The 15,075-nt window shown below is 42.3% G+C and overlaps 1 protein-coding gene across 2 annotated transcripts in view; it reads left to right on the top strand.

Annotated features, from left to right (window-relative positions):
• TRIM55 (tripartite motif containing 55) overlaps positions 1-13,807 on the top strand; it is a 35,293-nt gene extending 21,486 nt beyond the window's left edge. For both annotated transcript variants that reach the window (XM_005423040.2, XM_031058657.1), the window contains one exon: positions 13,423-13,807. In XM_005423040.2, coding sequence (XP_005423097.1) covers positions 13,423-13,542 — 120 coding nt within the window. In that variant the 3' untranslated portion in view covers positions 13,543-13,807. The remainder of the gene's footprint in view (positions 1-13,422) is intronic.
• The last annotated feature ends 1,268 nt before the right edge of the window (positions 13,808-15,075 follow it).

Here is a 15,075-nt window from a genome sequence, read left to right as displayed (position 1 = left end):
TTGGGATTGCCAGTGGACTGGAGACATAGCAAGAGATAGGAAAGCACAAGAAGCAGAAATGTGCAGAAGAATAGAAAGAGCAGAGTGTCTGAGTGAGGGTGATGCCATGAGATGATGCTGTGGTCAGATTTAAGGATCTGAGCTGAGATGTGTCTATGTCACTAAGGAAATGACTGCTGTCATGGGGCAGTGATCATTTTCAGTTATGTGCACTTCATATTTTTCCTGCATGTGATTTTACTCAACCCACTCTGAAGTGCTATATTCCCTTTTTTTTTTTAAACCCCAGCTGATGTTCTTCACACCACTGTATTTACTCCCTTCCTCTAATTAAAGTATATCATGGAAAAGTACTGTGGAAACAGAGCTTTTTGACAGAACATAGTGATGATGAGTACTTCATGTGATGACAACACTGGTGAAGCACTCTTCTTATTTTCTCACAGGAGTTAGCATTCTGCATAACACTTTTGGCATTTCTTATCATACTACATCGTCTTTGGAATCTGATTCGATACATGATTTGTACTTTCATGGGTAGGAAATATTTCATTTTACCACTAACTAACAGTTCAAATAGTGTATCTGGTGATGTTCCTATATAGCTTTAAAGGACTTTTCCCCTTTCTTCCTATCCAAAAACATCGTGCTAGTTCACAACACAAGCTGCCTAAATCATTTCTTCCTCCTCACAAATGCCACCCTTCAGCTTACTCCTGCATGGTTAAATATTGCATCTCCCTGGTTCAAAATGGAGAGACATTTACTCTTGCAGATATCTGGGCTTGTATTTCAGTTGCTGTTCAGATGACCAGCAGGATGGAGAATCTGTTGGTTGACAGATGTGAAGAACACCAAGCTTGTTCAGTCCAACAAGAAGGGGAGGAAGAGTTGGGGAGTAATAATTGGCATCAGAGGGGTTGAGGTCAGGAAAACAAATCCACTGAATAATCCTGCTGCCAGGATCACCACAGAAAGCAAATCACCTGTGCTCCCTTGGGTGGATGGCTCAAGCCCCACTCTCCAGAGGTCCTCATGGACATATTGGAAAGGGTTCCCTCCCACCCCAGCTCACACAGCACACCCCACATTCCCTTCAGGTCCTACTGCCATTCAAAGCTGTCTCTCCCACATTCCCAGTGAGCATGGAGCACCAATCATGGCCCTGAAATGCAGCATTTGCAAGAATCCCACCCAATCTAGACAAAGGCCTTTTTTCCTTAGGTCACATTAAGAGATAAAATATCCACAAGATCAAGGACTAAGAACTTCACTACCAAATGAAGTTGTCCCAAATACAAACTCTGTAATCTAAACCTTAACTATTCCTTAACATCTCTTCTGGAGTGACCCCTTTTTTGGTAGACAATATCCATGACTATCTTCCAGCTCCAAATTTGTGCCCCTCTTAGGTAAGACATACGTGTGTGTTCAATTTTCAGTGTGATATACTGATCTACAGAGAATCCTGTATTACAACTGGGATATTTAATGTTGTTTACTGAAAACCAAAAACCTGACTCAAAAACCAGTTGTAGTTAGCTTTGGGTATTTGCTTAAATGACAAAGTTCAATGTTGATCTATTCTTCAACACAAAGATGCTTGGTTTTCCCTGCTCACTTTCTGCACTGTGGTCTCAGCACTGTGCATGAAATGGAGCATCTATGAAAAATGACAAACTATTATTCAGCTTTTGTGTGCAGAACTTCCAGCACTCTGACTGAAGAATATCTCTCAATTACAATAATTAAAAGGGAGAGGGAAGAAGTTATCATCTACACTTTAGTTGCATAAATTAGCCAAAAAGATTCACTGTCTGGTAGTAATTTGAATTTGAAGAGCATTGGACAATGTGAATCTCAATTAAGTTCATGGACCATAGTTTAATCTTCATTTACTTGTGTTTGGTTTTGAAAACTTGTATTATTACTAAAGGACATAGAGGTTGTTTTTATTCCTGGGAAATCGGGCATGTGAAGAGCACTATGCTTTCTTTCCCCTCTCCTTATTTTTTAAATTCAGAATACCTTTTAAAATTGAAAATAGATAAAGGCAGAAAGCTCTTATTTCTACTATATGAGACCTCTTTCTATGTGGTCTCTAGTGACATCTTTATGATTTATTTAATAATGAAGTAGAAAGGAGGTGAAGGAAAAAGACATTTTGGTCTCAGATTCTATTTGCATAAAAATGGTTTTATTCTCCTTGCACAGTGAGGTGGCTGGTTAGACAGTTTATGTGTCTTCATTTTTCATATGAAAGATCAGGTCAGTGCCCTTGTTCCTTTATGTGATAAGCCCCGAAAGCCAAATAACAAAATTACTTTGAATAACTGTATAATTATTTATAATAATAATATAAATCTGCATGACTGTCATAATAAGAGCAGCATTTCATTTATTTTCAGGCTCTTTTAATAGAATGCACCAATAGGGTTTTCATTGTTTTTCAGCAGCAAAAAGGGATCAGTTCCCCTGTTAATTCCCAACATTTACTTTAGTTAAGGGTCATTTCACTCTAAGAAATTTTGTTGATGCATCTATAAATTTCTTCCGGAGTGTGGGAGCAGAGATAAAGCAACAGGAGCCACAGCCCACAGATGTGCAGATTGTTTGGTGTAAGAAAGGCCAAAATAAGATTATTCAGCATGAACAAAATAGGTAACTCTGCATCAGACAGCCTCATCCTCCTTCAGGGAGTGCCTAAGTCAGCAGTGTGGTCACCACAGGCTGCTTCTGCCTCTGACAGAGAATGAGAGGCATCTCCACTAAGAGCAAGTTCAGCAGCAGCTGCTGCTTCTCCCTTGGCACCCGTCCCACCTGCCTGCTGAGTGTGAGGTGACATTGCTTCCAGCCCAGCTGCCCCTCTTCAGTGTCTGAAGCTGGGGAGATCTGAACCTCGGGAGATGATAACCAGCTGCAAATGATTACAGCACAGGGGGCAGGAATAGCATCAATGAACTGCCTTGGCTCCATGGGGAGGGCTGTATTAGAGGTGGGTGACACAGACATTAGCAAGCAGCCCTTTCCAGTGCATGGGAGAAGCAGATCTTGGAGTCCCACAACTTTCCCTAATCATATTTTGTCGGCAACATCTCTCATGCACTGAAACCGTATAAATTTGAGAGCATTCATGAAAGTCTCAGTTTGTCTGAGTCTGTGATTACCCAGTTTATTTCAGCTAAAATGAAGTGCTGGACCCTGCATCCTGTTGCTGAAATTCCCCATAAGAAAAGAGTCTGTCTGTGGCTCCAAAGGACTCCATTTAGTCTGAAATGAAATGCAAGTTAATCATCCACAAACAGTAGCCTGATCTCATTTCCCTTTGCAGCCAGCAAGTACAGTTCTTTAATTCCACGAGGATATAAAATATAATCACGACTGAACTGTTTGGGAGGAGAAATATTAATGGAATGGCCTATGCTAATCTTGTTTCATTAGTTTTAAAATTTTCTATTACTTTCTTGCAACCTTATGCCATCTGCCAGAATTACCATAAGGACAGTCTTCTCTGTATTCATGTACCGTAGTTCTCTTTGCCCTGCTGCTGAATACTTCAATTTCAGCTGGTGATCCTTTTTTTTTTTTTTTCCATGAGACATCTTTAAATCACATCAGAGAGGTCAGTATTTAGCTAAGTTTTAGCTGATTGGTTGTCATGTCAATGTGCAGATGTGGACAAAATAAGATCATCGAAAACCAAAATAAGGCCAAGAGATTGCACTGTGCTTTTTGTTCACATACCTCCACTTTCCCATCGGGGTACAAAAGGCATGGTCCCACATTTTAGCACAGTGCTGCTCTGGAATGTTTGCACAAGTATGGCAGCAGAACACAAATAAGAAATTTTCTCTTCACCAAACTGGAAACTCAGTCTTGCCAATCTGCTCAGGTAAAGAAGACAAGCGCCCAGTTCAAGCCAGCTGTTCCAAGAGGGATTTCTTGCTCAAGAGAAGGCAGTCTTGCAAGGCTGGATTTTGCAGGAATGGGGCTAAGAAAGGGTATCCATTCCCTCTGGCCCACCCAGCACACCTTCCCACAGTTTCCCCCAGAGCAGAGCAAGAAGTTTGTTAGCATCAGCCACAGGCATAGCCCAGGTAGCTCTCTTCCAAGACACCAGCTACCACTCCAAAGGCTCTCTGCTCCCTGCAACGAGTATGTTTAGTGCTAATGAAAGATCCAGGAATGCAGACAGCAAAAATCAACCTGATATTTGCAATCTAGGTCTTTATATACCTGTATTTGACCTTTCCTTAGGTGGAAAATTGATGGGTTTATCCCTGTACCATTAGAAAATCTGCAAGGTTTGACTGAATGAAAGTGAGTCATCTGTCCTCCATGAAGCTGAGCTTTTTGTAGCAGACCCTTGTATCAGAAGCCCAAATCAAGCTCTGTTTCAATCTTCTTCCTAAACATCTCTTAAATTTCACTGTGGGGGGGTGGGGGGGGTGGAGGGGAGCATTCCTGTACCTGAACAAACACTAGATGCAAGAAACTCAGTTAACAATCAAGAAATTCTGCCTTTGCTTCTCTGTAGCTTGACTCAGTGAGCTGGAACTCAGTGATAGCAGCTACATCTGTGGCCATTCAGGCTGATGTTCAGTTGGTAGTAAATTTTGCCTGTAAATTTCCATTTTGTTTCTTGACTTTGTGCTTCAGGTGAATTTTTTTCCCCTCAGTTTGGCAATACATGCGGAGGAGATCAGCAAAGTCTTGATTGTTCCTCTTTTAACACCCCCCTCTCCTTTAATTTTGAGAATTATCTGGGTGATTCAGAGACAGCAGTGATGAGTCGTGAGGGCAATGCATTAAGACCAGATTTCAGACAACAGTTTCTCATAATTAATATGAGTGGCAAATACTTCACCTGAAGTTTTCCCTCAAATAGTCTGCTCTGCTGTTTGTCTGGTGAGTCATAGATACCATCTGATTTATGGATATTTCATTTTTTTTCAGTCTATTACTAGTAAAAGGATCTCCACAATGACAGTTTGGACAAAAATACTTTTCCTGTTGAAATTAATGCAAAGCCAAGCTCACCTAGACATTGTCTTTCTGTGACTAGCTCATTTAAATACTGAATTCTTCCTCCATTCAGCCTCCTCCTCTAAGCATCACTCATTCTGCTCGTTGTTAAAGAGTTTGGAAAGGAAAATAAAATGTAAACAAAAAATATTTCTTAATCATGGATTAACTATTACTGGTTTACATCACATTGTGGTTAATTTATGTCACAACTACACAAATCATCTGCTTTTGGGATATTTGCTTAGTTATCATATTGCCTTGAGACAGGCCACGCTTTCCGTGCAGCCACTCACTCACCTCTGGAAAGCAGCACTGGTATCCTGTGAGCATTAGAGATGGCTCAACATTTAAATGCCAGCCTATCTGATTGAAAATCCCAGTGGTGGTAATTAATTCACTGGGTCTGAGCCCCTGTGTTGGGGAAGGGTATCCTTCCACTTGCAGGATTTCCAGGCTTGTGAGCAGGCAGGGGCTGGGCTGCAGCAGCACCCTGCAGTGCCCACCTGCTGGGCTTTCAAAATAGAGGTAAAGACCAGGGGAGCTGCATGTGCAGCCAAAATTAAATTGAAAATGGGGAGACAGACACATCAAACAGTGATGACTCAATCTTATATCTCTTTTCAGGTGATATATATTCCTGGCATCTTTGCAATAATCCTCAAGTCATTAAGTAAGAGGCCAGTGACTAATTAAAAAAAACCTGTTATCCCTGGCTGCCAGCCAAGAGGTGCTGCGATGTTCAAACCATGCTACAGATGTCAAACAGAGATATCATGCCTTTAACTGAGCAGAGAATGAGGAGCTCACAGTCCTGGGGGATAAATGATCTGAATTTCTTACTGCTCTTTTCAATTTAGAGAGCACCCTATAAAATCTGCCTGAGTCTGTCTCAGCCACTGAAGGTGGTAATTGAAATACAGATCAGTCACTCAGAGCACTCCTGGCTCAGCACTTCTGTACGCAGAAGTGGTTTTTGTTCATGATGAAACACTTGCTGTATGACTTATTCTATTACAAAATGCCTTACCAAGAAAATATAGCTGTCATTTCCCCCATAAGTGCTGATGAGCCTCTTCAACATCTGGCAAAATATTTGTTTTTAAAATGCATTCATTTTTATATTTATGCACAAATTTAAAATTTAATTTTATAAAATAAATAAATTTCTTTTTAAAGAAAAATTGACCTGGTGCCTGCCCAGATGCAGGTCAGTTCCAAACTTGCCTCTGGTGACAGTGACTCCATGCCCTGTCAATACCTGGTCAATAACTGTGACTGAATCTAAAGCTCCATGAGCAGAATTTATCACAGCTTCCTTGGACTTCACCTGGGAACAGTGTGAGATGGACAGAAGGAAACCTGATTTAATATCTTGCTCATCACTTGGCTGAGTGCTGTGCAAGCAGGCCAGCACTGCTAACGGGCAAGCAGAGATTACAGTGTGAGATTTGACATGACAGACATCCATCTGGGCAATCACAGAGCTAATCACTGAGCAATTCCGGGGTTTTGGAGCAGAGTCATAGCTTGGATAACAGCTTCAGTTGCTGTGGTTGCAGTAAGGAGCAGATTCAGGCAACTGGAGACATGGAAAAATGAGCACACAAAAAAAAAGTGGTAACAGGAACAGCTGATGAGGGAAAAAGAATATTGTAAGTGTGGCCAAGATTTTCTTCTTCTGTTATGTGGTCGCTTTAAGGAATGGCAACAGGTTGCTTTAGCTGACAGTCTGGCTTTTTGTCCTGCACCTCCACTGGTTTCTCAGAGAGGCTGTGCTGTGCCCACAGCTCACAAACACCACTCTCACCCCCTGCAGGCTTAGGAGAGCCCAGGGCAGTCAGTCACAATGTGAGCAGCACGGGGTGAGCCTCCAAGCATGGGTTGTGTGTGTCTACACACCTCAAAGCTATGCTGGCTCTGTTATCTGATCCCACAAATGGAGATCCAGGCTGAATCACAGCCTGAACTATCACTGTGTCATTCACTGGATTTCCAAAAGTACCATTTGCAGAGGGAGAAAAAGCTTTGAAATACAAAAGTCCACATTAGTCAAAGGAAAGACTGCCTGACAGAAACAGACAGGACATTAAACCACTACTATTTTTGCTACTTCACTCTGAAAGCTAATAGCACAGTTTCTACAACATGGATTAGATTGATTACTGCCATGGAGAAGTTCTTGGAAGGTCTTTACTTCACATTTAACTTGTTCATCTGAATTCCTATTTATTTGTGTGACAAAACAGCAGTAGGAGGAAGAGGAAAGAACTGGTATTCATGAGTAACTTCCTGGCACTGGGAACCAGCATGTAGTACGTGACCAGCACTTACTCCTGCGGCCTCTCAATAGGAGCCTTCCTTTGCTAGACAGCTCTCCAGCAGGGCTGGAATTGTGCAGAAATGGTAAAGGCTGATTTTTCAGGAGGTCCCAAAAAACCTTCACTCCTAGAGGAATGAAGAATGGTGTGGATAGATGCAGGACAGACTGTTCTGATCATGCAGCCTTAATATTCACGTGTTTTTAAGACTCTCCTCTTGGGTTTCCTTCATTTTCCTGGCCAATAGGAGGACTAGGTTTCATGTAAATATGTAGTTAATTACTCTCAATAAAAAGTTGGATCAATGAGGTGCAGCAATGGGTCAAATATTACACAAATATGTTGTTTCTCCTTTTCATCCTTGAGTTATGAAAAAAATAGGTGACTTTTATAGGGGAAATGCATGTCATTTGTCCCAAGTAATGCTGAGAAGAAAGCTGCTCGCCCACACCATGCTCTAATGCAGTTTCCACCACAGGTTCAAGTGTCTGGACCTCCATATCCCATGGGAGATGCATGAAACCTATACCAAAATAAGCCAGTTGGGCTGTTTTCCTCTGAAATATATTTTATCACTTTGAGATCATTATGTAAGAGACTCTGCATTAGGCATTATCCATATAATGTTAATTGTAATATAGTGAAAATCTATTGAAGAAAGGCATTTCCTCCCAATGGAGTTAAAATTCATTACTGACCACTATTTAGAGAGTGAAATTTCTAATTCTGTGTCTGATGGAGCTTGTCTGTGCATATCATTTTTGGGTCTGCTACCTTATGTATTTCTGTGGCAGGTAATTGTAACAAATATTTTGGAGAATGCTCTGTTGATTCCCACTGATAAAAAAGATCCATGCAAAATAAGCAGCCCCTTAGCTTTGAAACAATATTGTTGTGATATACGTGACAGCTGCCAGGTGTTATGCTGAAGGAGCTAGACTGCATAAAAATATGAAAACAAAATGATTGAACTAAAGTTTAAATTATTTAAAAATAACCTGTTGTGCTCCCTTTGTTTCCGCTGCCTGGAAGTGTTGAGTGCCAGCAGTGTAACACTTGACATTTGAGGCAGACAAACATAGCCTACAGATTCTGTGATTGCTTTGCAACCAGCTAGCATTTTTTAATCATGCCTTTTCTTGTCAACACTGGGGGTTGTTTCTAAACAAGCCAGCTAAAAATGGGAATTAAATTTAATTTCTAGCTCATTTTCTGAATCTACAGAAACCCCGAAAGCAAGAAACCTGTATTTTCACTGCTTCTCTCTCCAAGACCCACACTTTCTAACAAATTCACATCCTTGCTCTCCTTCTGGATAAAGAGGAGGCACCAAAGGCACTGGGTAGTACGTGTGCCTCTAAGGGTGTGGATCCAGTTTTTCCTCTGGCAGAAAAGGTGATTCAGGAGATTTTTGCCAAATGGCCCTGCCTCTTATTGCTTTCCAGATGCCACCACTTATAGGGCATTTGTGCTGAGGTGGCTGTTTGTTGAGCTATGCTGAAATCAAATCATTCAAATGATCCAGGTTTAAAAATATCTTCCTTCACCTCAAAGAAACAGAAAAAAAATGATGTTGTTCCAATGACATTCCCATTCTTAGCACAGCCCTTCAAAGAGCTGCAGCAATGCAAATTGACAGTGAACCATGGAACCAAAGCAGGAAGAGGTGAATGGGGACACAAGAGGCAGAACCTGCTTTGGGTGGCATTGTTGCTCAAGAAAACATTCATATAGGTTGTAACCAACCACCTCATCCATCTACATTAAAGTAGATTATGAAGCCATTCAGCCCTTCACCTTTCCTTCCCACTTCCTAAATTTAGGGGTGAGTTTGTGATCTCATAAAATAATACTGCAGTCAAAGTTCTGAATTCCTATCAAGGAGTGTTTTGATATCCTGAAATACTTGGCTGGAATCTTTCTTGTATAATTGCTTAAAAGCCGGATGTAGTCTAACCCAGCCACCCAGAGTGTCTGTGGAGTCAGTAGAGTGAAACAGGTAGCTCCAGAGAGCAATCCACCTCTTTGAAGATGGGACAAATCACCCTCTGGTTGTGCCTTTCTCTGATCACTCCCATTAGAGGGGATGAACAGAGTTTGCTTGAGTGGATATCTTGTTTCTGGATGACTGAAGTTTGTCAATACAGATCCCAGCCTTTGTACCTAAAGGCTGCTGAGGTTAGTGCTGGTAAAGCAGAAATCAATAGGTAGACTTCACTGTATTTCAAATATATAAAAGGCCTAGACTACATATTTTTTCCCCAGCATAAATAGGATAACTGCTGGGACCTAATAAATGAAAATGATAGGACAAACCATCCCACTGACCTTTTTCCTCATCTCCACACCCTTTTACAAGAACCCAATATAGATTTAAGTAGAGTGCTGCTTTAAGGAAGCAAATACTGAAAGATGCTGAATATTTGCAACTTTGAAACAACTCATCAGGCTCAACTCTGAGATCCTGATACTGTTTATTCATGCAAATTCTAGCGTGCCAGATGCTGAGGAGTGCTGAATGGCTGCTCAGTGGGAGTTGTGGTTGCTCAGCACCTCCCTAGAATTGGCATGTAAACTCCAGCCTGGACTTTGCTTATGGGAAAAACAAAACCAACCATCAGTCATGCATGGTATACTTCTCTCCCCACTTCATGAGCTGGCCTGGTGAAAATTCCTGGTGCTTATTGAAAGCACCATCTGATGTCACTCGACACCACAAGGGAAAACATAAATCAAAGTGTAAGTATTCAGCACTCTCTCAGCATTGGCCTAATGTGATGAATGTAATCTGAGGTAAACCCTTTAGTTATTCCTTATTACTTTTAGGGACCGAAAGGGTTGGGACTTGTGAAAAACAAGTCCTACCCAGGAGATCGCCGAGGCAAAGATAAAGCTCAGGTAGGAGCTTGACAAGTTACCTAATAGCAATGGACAGACACAATGAAATGTTGAATCTGGACTGTCTTAAAGGCATGTGGCAAGGGTTGTGCCATGCTCAGCACTGAGCTTTCCTCTGGGAGCAGAGTAGGGTTGCAGTAACAGGGAGAGCGAGATAATCCAGCATGAGACTACAGGGATTTACAGAGCAGTCAGATGCCTCAATCCCAATGACCTGCTTCTGCACTTTCACAATCACAGCCTGGTTCAAACCAGGTCTTTTTCTGTAAAATCTACAGATGAAATCTTTTTCTTGGACAATTCCAGCACACTGTATTACTCTGAGTTGTGTGGGCTGCTGTTGGAAGGGAAGAATGGACTTAATAACATGGACAAAGTTCCTCCTGGCACCTTTTGATGGTTTCTTGTCTTACATGAAAAGAGCAGACCTCAGTCACTGTGTGATTCAGAGACAAACACTGAAGTGTCACAGGTGTGAAAACACAAGCCTTAAAGCCAAGTAATGGCCCTACTGTCAGTTTTGTGCTTGCTTCACTCCTGGCTGGGTGTTATGGAAAATGATTGGTTTTGGAAAGGCACATTCAGGTATTGCAGACTAGCAGCCTGCTGAGCGCAGCAAGGTGCAGGGAGCAAATGCTTCACCCAGCCAAACCCAGTGGGAATGTGTTGGAGTTCTAACATTGTTTTGCTGACACAGGAAGATGTCATCGCAGCAAAATATGAAGGAGTTAACACATTATGAAATACAGTTTTGGCAGTGATGCAGACAAAGATTGTTTTGCTTGAAATGCAGTAGCAGCAGTGCTGGTTAACAGGGTAATGCAGTCAGCTTGTCAGTCTAAGTCATTGCATTGTGCTTTCTTTCTTCTTATATATTGGGCCCAAATCCTTTGAAACACTTGACATACCTTTAAACTCGTAGGTAGTTCTTTGCTTCAAAGTTAGTCTTGATTTACTGTAAACTTTTGGATAGTGGCTGGTTAGAATAGCAAGTAAAAGTGCTAAAGGAAGCCATCCTTTATAGCAAGGTATCAGTGTGGATTAAAATTAAAAAAAAAAAAAAAAAGCAGGAATTGTGTTTTAAGCCTCTTGGCAGTCCTATTCTTTTACAGGATGAGAAGTGAGGACCATACCTGCTTACACACACTGCTGAGGGCTTGGTGCACAAAATTGTACAACCTGTTTCAAAATTACTCTTAGCTAGTCCAGGCACTCTGACTGCCCTTCCAAAAACAAAGGCAAAGTTTTCAGCATCACAAAAGACTAATAAACCACCTACGCTCCTGCATCTACCAAGATGAAGAGAGCGCCAAATGCCTTATAATTCAGAGAGTCTAGCCATGTATTTACTGTAGTCAGGTTGAAAGATTTGCAATCAGCACTTTCCAGGGCCGAGAGGCAGATCTTCTATAATCAGGCCTCAATTAGTTACCTGCCTTCAGCTGAAGATCTGGCCTCCTGGGCCCAATTCTTTTCCATACTTTTGCATGAGCCTGGGAGACAGCCCTTCTCAGCAGCATTGCTGGAAATGGGCTTTTGCATTCAAGTACACAGCTGTTTCTCCCATGTTTTCACCATGCTTGTGGTCTCCATAAAATACATTTTAAAGTTAGCAAGCAAAAGCTACTTTCATGTGCAAGATGCCTGTTTGGGTTTTGCAGTAAGTAGCCATGAGTGCCTTGCTTTGAAAATATGAATCTAAGTCAAAGATTTCATATTTCAAATAGTAAAGCAGTTTCTCAGATAATATTTCATTGAAATTGATAGGGCTGTTTCAATTTAGAGCAATCAAGGATATTGATAAAAATGGCACTGTGAACTCTAATTAGATACAAAAAAAGAAACAGGGATCTATTTCTTTTCATACCTTCATTCTGTCTTGTTTGTTGATGACACTGAAATAGGTAGTAACTGGAATGAAGCCCAACAGCTAATTTATGCTTAACACACCACTAGTTCTTACTTACTCTTGTAGGACACTTTAACAGTAAGTACTTAGCAAAATGCTTAGTAAAATCATCCATGCCATGCTTCAGTTCCTCAAAAGCATCCCCGCTTCAATGTTTGTTCCTGGATGTATCTATTAGCTGCTTAAGCAACTTTCTGGTTTAGGGCAATTCTATAAATGACTGAGATGTTGGAAGTCAGAGGACACTACTTTGTCATTTGCCCTCTATTGAATAGTATGTTGACATCAAATAGTTCACCTGAGATCATGCTGAGGTTTCCAAAGTAAGCTAAAACCCTGCACAAAGAAGACTGTCAGTGTGGCTGGTTTAATTTTGGGAATGCACAATAACGTATATGTGCATCTAGGAATACAAAGGGGAAAAAATCCTGTCTATTGCAAGTTAAATTGTGGTTTTAATGATGAAGACGCAAGATTTTCCTTAGCTGGCACATCACCCATTTTTATTTGTTTTATCTTTAATAGGATTTCTGATCCTATCACAAAGCAATCTTCATTCTTTGCCAAAGGGATCTGGAACTAGTAAAATATTTCTGCCTATTACACTGGTCTGTTAAATATTCAACTAATTTTAGAAATTCCTTTTATTAGCAGCTACAGTATACATGTCCAGATTCCTTTTTCTACTGTAAGCATAGGATACCTATGCATAAAAAAGAGGGATATAAACTGAAGTTTATATCTCTGTATTATTTATTTCCTGTTCCTCATCTGAGTTAAATTGAAGTGAAATAAATATTAGAAGACTTTAAAGGAAAAAAAAAAAAGAAAACACTTTCAAGGCAGATTTCATAACAGCAGAACAAGTATCATTTTGAGTGGCAATGCACTGGCAATAACATTTGGCTCTGGTTCACATCAATCTGGAGGCCCAGCTACACAAGCCAAGCTGGCTCAGGATCACTTCTGAACAGGCATTTATCACCTTCAGTGCAATAATATTCCAGAGGTCCAAATCAGGACTAAGCCCTTTTGCACAGATGCGACACTCTCACCCAGCATAATCCTTCCTCAGACACTGTCATGGCAGAAGTGCCTCTGACTTCCTTAGTGTTAGAAGTCTTGTCTTAGCTTCTCAAATTTCCATGCTCCCTGCCTTTTCCTTTCTTTCCCATTTCATTCTGTTTCCCTGCATGTTGTGAAATCTTATGGATTTTAATGCAATTCATATTTTCCTCTTCCATTTATCAGCCTTTCCTTCCTTTGCAGACTGGTTCTGAGCCATACCCTCAAGGACAAGTGGAGGAAGCTCCCGTGAGCAGTGAGAGGGGTGACGAGCCGGCTCGTCATGTCTTCTCCTTCTCGTGGCTGAACTCACTGAATGAGTGATGACTCACTCTGGCTGGCTTCTGGTGTGCTTCTCCTCAGAAGGACCGTGAGCACAGGCAGCCTGGCTGCAGTCAGCAAAGAAACTGGCCTGGGAAGGGGCATCCGAGCAGGTTTCATTCCTAGGAGCTCAGCTGACCTCCACACCGTACCCTTGGACTGACAGACCTGAGAGGGAGGGGAGCATGGGGACAGATTACTCTATGTATTGTAGTCAGAGTGTTTTCCAATAATTTCTTGCTTCCAAGGGGGAAGAAGCATCACTACAGCTTTAGGCTGAGCACTGCTAGTGTTTTGTAACTCACTTGTTGGCACGTCCCCATGTAGGTGTAAACACTTCACCAATGTTCTTAGCTAAAACACTGGTATGATATTCTCTAGTAGCATCCTTTGCCAAAACAGTGTTTCTCCTCAGTATCCTCCTGCGTCCCCGCTTGTCAGTGCTGGTGACTTCAGTGACACTATCATGTCCTTGGCAGCCCCAAGTCAGGGTTGTGTCTAACAGCGCTGGTGCCTCCCAGGCTGCGGAGGCTGAACACGGGAGGGAAGGAGGAAGCTGCCATTTCTTCCTTTGCACTTGCTCTTCCTACTAAACCACAACAGATGATGCTTGCAGAAACACATTACTTGTAAGGAAGATTCGCAGTGGCAGGAGTGAGGAAGAGACACTTACCAAAAGCACTGGCCAGGACCTCCATATAGCTCCGAGTATGTGGGGCAGATATTGAAGTGCTGCCCAGTCTGTCCAGCCGTAACCTGTGTCCGTGTCCTCAGCCATCAGTGTGTGTACATGTTCTTACATGGAACCAGGGTGCAATAAGGTGGCCACAAGTAACTCACTCAAGGTTTAATTTGAAGCCCCTGTGCTGTGCTGTAGAAAAGGCAGATGCTGACTGTCCTGTTCCGTGTGCATTGCAGATGTTGAGCCATCGAATGAAATCAAATTTGTGTCTTAAAAGAGGCTCTACAAGTTGTACTGAAGGCAACACTCTGTGGTTTTTGTCACTGGGAGTAGGGTGTCAACACTCAGTAGTGTTTAAGAGATTGGCAGCTGCCAGGAGTGCTTGGTGCCATAGGGGACCAGGTGTCAAGCTCTGCACTAGGGTTACGTGTTGATCTTTCCCAAATCCCGGAGCCAGGCCCTCACGGCCCTGTTTTGGCAGGGGCCAGTGTGGGGCTGTAAGGCTGTGCTGTGCCCCAGCAGGACTGGTGAGCTGGCAGTGCAGGCTGGTCAGCAGGCTGTGTGGGGTCAGCCCCTGTTGCTACCGGCCCTCGCTGGTATCTGTTTTCCCTGGAGCACGTTCCCTGGAAGACTCTCCTGCGAGAGTTTTGGAGGCTGCACAGGCGAGCTCCGCGCAAAGCTTTGGAACTCGCACAGCCCAGAACGAGCGCCGCCCAGCCCCGCCACCGCATCGCCTCCGGCTGCTGGAGCAGCTTTTCCCTGGAATTTGGTTCGGGGTGAGGGATTTACTATTTTCTCCCAGTCGTCCTGGAGATTTCCCCCAGCTCCTCCCGGGAAGTTTCTCCACACCCGCT

The sequence above is a fragment of the Geospiza fortis genome, unplaced genomic scaffold (genome assembly GCF_000277835.1).
Source record: "Geospiza fortis unplaced genomic scaffold, GeoFor_1.0 scaffold121, whole genome shotgun sequence".
NCBI lineage: Eukaryota > Metazoa > Chordata > Aves > Passeriformes > Thraupidae > Geospiza > Geospiza fortis.
This window is presented reverse-complemented; position numbering and strand designations above follow the sequence as displayed.